The sequence below is a fragment of the Salmo salar genome, chromosome ssa27 (genome assembly GCF_905237065.1).
Source record: "Salmo salar chromosome ssa27, Ssal_v3.1, whole genome shotgun sequence".
NCBI classification, from domain to species: domain Eukaryota; kingdom Metazoa; phylum Chordata; class Actinopteri; order Salmoniformes; family Salmonidae; genus Salmo; species Salmo salar.
The window spans coordinates 22,296,536-22,301,592 of NC_059468.1; the positions used below are offsets into that span (position 1 = coordinate 22,296,536).

A 5,057-nucleotide genomic window follows, 5' to 3' on the forward strand; every position below is an offset into this window, starting at 1 on the left:
TGTCGCCGATACTCCTCTGGAGCGGTTCTAGGTCGCAGTCTCCCAGGACCACTTATATATTTACACTTAATTATAATGTAGCGAGAAAGTATAATGCACCATAAGAGTAGTTAGGAAGAGTTTGGAAATAGATTTTTAAAAATGGTCTAGGCTCAAATGAATGCAAAATGCTTTTGTTATAGCCCTACATTATTTATTTGTCGTGGGCCTTTTTATTATATAATACACATTCTTGGATAAATGTATCATTATTGTTATTAAGCCAATTGTTTGATAATCAGGCCTTCATACAATATGAATATTATTGTTATTATTGTTATATAATTTTTGCTGTTTTTGTTGTTTGTTTTCATTGTTTATTTGAACACCCATTCAGAAAATGACAGAAAGGTGATTATGAGAAAAGAGATCTCTCTTTATCTATTACACACACACACACACACACACACACACACACACACACACACACACACACACACACACACACACACACACACACACACACACACACACACACACACACACACACACACACACACACACACAGGACCCAGAGAAGGAACCAATGCACTGATCGCTTGCCCGGGGCATAGGAGGGGCTTGGTTGTTAAGCAGCCTGCCAATCATCCCGTCAGCTCTACTAGAGAGAGTCCTGCGGGGAGAGAGAGAGGCTTCACTGGGCGCTCAAGTGCCAAACTCATAACTACCATTGGAGCTTGCTGCGCTGACGGGGAGTGGGACTGTCTGTCTGACTGACTACCCGTGATTTGTAATTTAGACATCCTTATCTTTCTGGGAAACTGGGAATTCCTCCTATTTTCCTTTCCTCCCTTGTGACACGGAATTTACTGCGCCTTTCTCTCCGGACATGTCTTTCTCGCAGCTGGGGTACCCCCAGTTTCTAAGTGGCTCCCAGGAGGTTTATGGGGGCGACCGGGCCGGCTCTGGCCGGGATGGAGGCGCCGAGAGCGGCGTGAATCAGGCAGCTACCGCCGCTGCTGTTAGCTCGATGCTGGGGATGTATGGTAACCCGTGGGCGGCTCAGAACTACAGCGCGTTTCTCCCCTACAGCGGTGCAGACCTCGCCCTCATATCGCAAATGGTAGGAGAGACGGTTTCTTGGAACGTAGAATTGGAACTTTGTTCGAGTGGTTGTTTGTCAAATGTTGATTGAATGTGCAGGCCAGTTAAATACATGCAAGTGGATTGCCTTTAAGGATTGGAAAGTTTAATATTGTAGTATAATGGGATTGTAATAGGGAAAATGTTTTATATTTTGAGCTCTTTTCAACTTAAAGTTCTGTCATGTTTTTCGAAACTGAAATGTCTGGTCCTTGAAATAGGGACAAAAATAGTTTATGGGATTTTCTGATGTATTATTCATGGCACAATACCAAAAGTCTAAATGTGAGTCATTAAAACAATTCGTTTGCATATTTTCATTGGGTAGCTTATTTCGATAATAAGATAAAAGTAATTTTAAATTGCCTCAGAAATATTAAGATTAGATTAAACAAACAATTAGACATGAGAGAGATTAGCCTATGTGATGGCTTAATTATACATTATTTTCCATATAAAATACATCTCAAAATTACTTTTTAATTTGATAAAATATCAAGTTCATTTATATACCCATACTGTCAATTATGTAGAATTATTTAGGCTAATATTTAAGGTTTGGGGAATTTATCAAAATAATACCTATTGTAGGCTATAAGAAATTTGAGATATCGGTGCTTGTATGAAAAAGTCAGAAACAACATCTCCATAACCTAGACAAAATAACAATAGCCTAATTGTCGTTAACTGGAATTGTGACATCATTGTTTGTCAGGACTTGTGAGATTCAGTTTCACCTTTCAAGACAAACTCATACTGAGCGAACTGATATAGGGTAGTTTTTCAACGTTGCCCCACAGTTATAATACCCAGCATACTGTAAACTTATTTTGCGTTGGAAAGTCAATAAAGGCCTACAAATTAGATAAAAACAAATAGGCCTAGAACTATTACATTTTTGGAGAGACAAACATTACATATAATTATCCCACTATTTCTATCCCCCAGAACTCCCAGTATGATCTGAAGGACAGCCCCGGAGTTCACCCGGGAGGTCTGGCTGTCCACACCGGCGCGGGGTTCTACCCGTATGGCCAGTATGGCTACGGCGACCCGAACCGAGCCAAGGCCGCCACCAGGGAGACCACCAGCACTCTGAAGGCCTGGCTGCAGGAGCACCAGAAGAACCCGTATCCCACCAAGGGAGAGAAGATCATGCTGGCCATCATCACCAAGATGACACTTACACAGGTATATAGGGATAAAGGTTTCTACTGCTATGTGGGATAAAATATGTTTAGGCCAGGAGTATTTCTACTAGGCCTACATGATTTGACCGGGAAAACTCTGGGCCCGAGATGCCTACTTTAAATATGTCTGACTGTCTGTGTGTTTTGCCTGTGCTGTTCTCATGTCTGCCAGTTTAATATATAGTCATTTGATTATTGACTAACCTAATTATGAATATTTTTAATAAAGGATCAATAAAGTATATTAATTAATTCCTTCGTCCGCCCAGGTGTCCACGTGGTTCGCCAACGCGCGCAGGCGTCTGAAGAAGGAGAACAAGGTGACGTGGGGCCGCAGCGCGGAGGACCGGGATGGACGGATCTTCAGTAGTGACAATGAGGACGAGCCTGAGAAACAGGAGAGCGAGGATGAAGAGGACGAGGAGATCGATTTAGAGAGTATCGACATTGATAAGGTCGAGGAGAACCGCGGAGATCAGAGGGAAGGGGAGGGAGAGGGGAAGCTGGCATCGGATTCGAGTAGCTTGGAGAGCCAGAGGAAGCTGTCTGTGGAAGCCCTCAGAGGCATGGAGGGTCCTATTTCTCTCATCAAGGCGCCTGTTGGTGCTTGTAAAAACGCAGTGGATCTTTCCCCCAATGGACCGGGGTGCCAGAGGCCTCCACAGAACAAACCCAAAATCTGGTCTCTGGCGGAGACAGCCACAAGCCCCGACAGTTCCCATAAACCTTCCCCGGCTGCCTCAGCTCCTCACGCGGCCACGTCTCCCTCCCATCACCCGGCCCTACTCCCGGGTCATGGAATATACACTTGCCAGATAGGGAAGCAGCTCCACAACTGGGCCAACGCAGCGTTCCTCAGTGCCAACTCTCTTCTGGGCGTCAGGTCGCTTCTCGGCACGGCAAACCCAGCTGGACACCACATGCCTCTCCATGGCGCACTGAAGCGTCAGGACGCAAGGGCGACGCAGGCTTCAGGGGCATCCGAGGACGAGAGTGGAGATGAGTCGTCGGAGAGCTTCAGTCCAAAGCGAGATGGTATGTATTGTAGTGTAGCCTAGGCCTGCATATGTTTATGATTGTGATTAGAGGCTATTTTTCATCTGCTTGGAAATTAATAACAGTCTCATGAATTCGGCCCAGTGTTCTTCTTCAGTTGTCCAAATAACAATTTCCACATATGGCACACTATTTTGATCTAACACTCGTTTTAATTCATGTTGTGTATTATGATATTTCTGAAAACGAACATTTGGCTATATAAATCAGCTATAGCCTAATATAGCCTAGAGCCTAATAAACAATACATTCATTTCGAAGCGGTCACAGGCCTATAACAACACACAAATACCGTGGAGTTGCTAACAGGTGTACTATCTCAATTTATTAGCTAAGTGCTCTGCCATACATGACAATGACTTTGATTGAAATCCCAAGTTGAAGAACATTGGGTGACCGTGGCACTCCAAAATCTTTTTAAAAAAGACAAAAAGATGTCACCTCATTTCACCGTTTTATTTTCGGCTGGGCAGTCTAACGTGTTTCGGCTGTTATGCCTTCATCAGAGAATAACTCATATGCTATTGCATTAAAAACAGGCGTAACCTAATTCAAAATAGGTCTAGTGAGGATATTGTTTATTTTACTGATTTGCCTGATTGTTTATTTATTTACAGATGACGTGAATATTCGCAGGTCCGGCTCACCGAAGTCTCCCTTCCAGCTGATCACCGACAGGTAAGATATTTCAAACCTCATCGTGACATTATGTCAAGTGTCATCTATATTATAATCATCCGGTAGGCCTAAATGAACCCTTTAACCCGCCGTTAAAGGCCGTTTCACCTGACGGAATGGCTTGTCACAGCTCGAGCTCATAAATCATCTGAAGAGATCTAATCGGTCTAGTTTAACGGCTTTTAACGCCTCACTAGACACCGTTTAATACGGCCAACAGGGGTGGAACGGGCGCCATTGACTTATCATCGTTCACGCAATTTAAATAATCTACCCTCAATTTATTCACGCCTTTCCAGTGAATACACATATGTTGAGGGAGGATATGAAATAGACCTGATAGCAATATCGTTATAGGAAATGAATTATTCAATGTCACACTCATTTAAATTTTCTGACGTTTGTATTTTCTTTTCTCTTCATCAAAAGATCTCACCACGGAACCGCGCAGCGCGCTCTCTCGACCATTTCCACAATATGAAGAGTGAAGAGTTATCATCGGAGAATAATCTGGAATAATTATTTAACGAAGAACAATTTATCGAATAGTCTACTATTTTTGAGAGTGAAACTTAAGATTCAACTCGTCAGATTCTAAAACAGAAGGCTTATATGATGCGAGACAAGATTCATAGCCTATAGGCCTGTTTTTGATCACACACATGTTCCGTATTGCCATTTATACTGGCAATGTTTGTCTTTGCTGTGTATGTTTGTTTTCTGTTTTATTTTCTATGAAAAAGTTATCGACATGTAAATAATTTGTTTAAAGGATATATTTTTGAGAAATAAACTTAATCGTGGTCATAGACTTTGATTTATTTTTTTATATTCTTCATCCAGTAGCCTACGCCTACAGTCTTATCAAATATATCGTTTTCCATGTTGCATGATTTATAACGATGATGATGATAAACCATAGCCAATGTTACATCATTGGGGCTGCAGGTAGTTTAGCGTTTGAGAGCGTTGGGCCAGTAACTAAAAGGTTGCTGCTTCGAATACCCTGGA

The 5,057-nt window shown here is 42.4% G+C and overlaps 1 protein-coding gene across 1 annotated transcript; it reads left to right on the top strand.

Annotated features, from left to right (window-relative positions):
• The first annotated feature begins 635 nt into the window (after positions 1 to 635).
• Positions 636 to 4,853, top strand: irx1b (iroquois homeobox 1b). Its single transcript, XM_014177963.2, has 5 exons — positions 636 to 1,102; positions 2,071 to 2,313; positions 2,582 to 3,347; positions 3,986 to 4,046; positions 4,476 to 4,853. The coding sequence occupies exons 1-5, from the start codon at positions 869 to 871 to the stop codon at positions 4,525 to 4,527; spliced, it is 1,356 nt and encodes a 451-aa protein (XP_014033438.1). The 5' UTR covers positions 636 to 868; the 3' UTR covers positions 4,528 to 4,853.
• Positions 4,854 to 5,057: the final 204 nt, after the last annotated feature.

What these genes read in the sequence shown, in the direction of transcription:
- irx1b (XM_014177963.2), top strand. Translation starts at nt 869, where the DNA reads ATGTCTTTCTCGCAGCTGGGGTACCCCCAGTTTCTAAGTGGCTCCCAG. An exon ending in CTTCAGTCCAAAGCGAGATG is followed by an intron (nt 3,348 to 3,985) that starts GTATGTATTGTA and finishes ATTTATTTACAG; the next exon opens with ATGACGTGAATATTCGCAGG. An exon ending in TTCCAGCTGATCACCGACAG is followed by an intron (nt 4,047 to 4,475) that starts GTAAGATATTTC and finishes CTTCATCAAAAG; the next exon opens with ATCTCACCACGGAACCGCGC.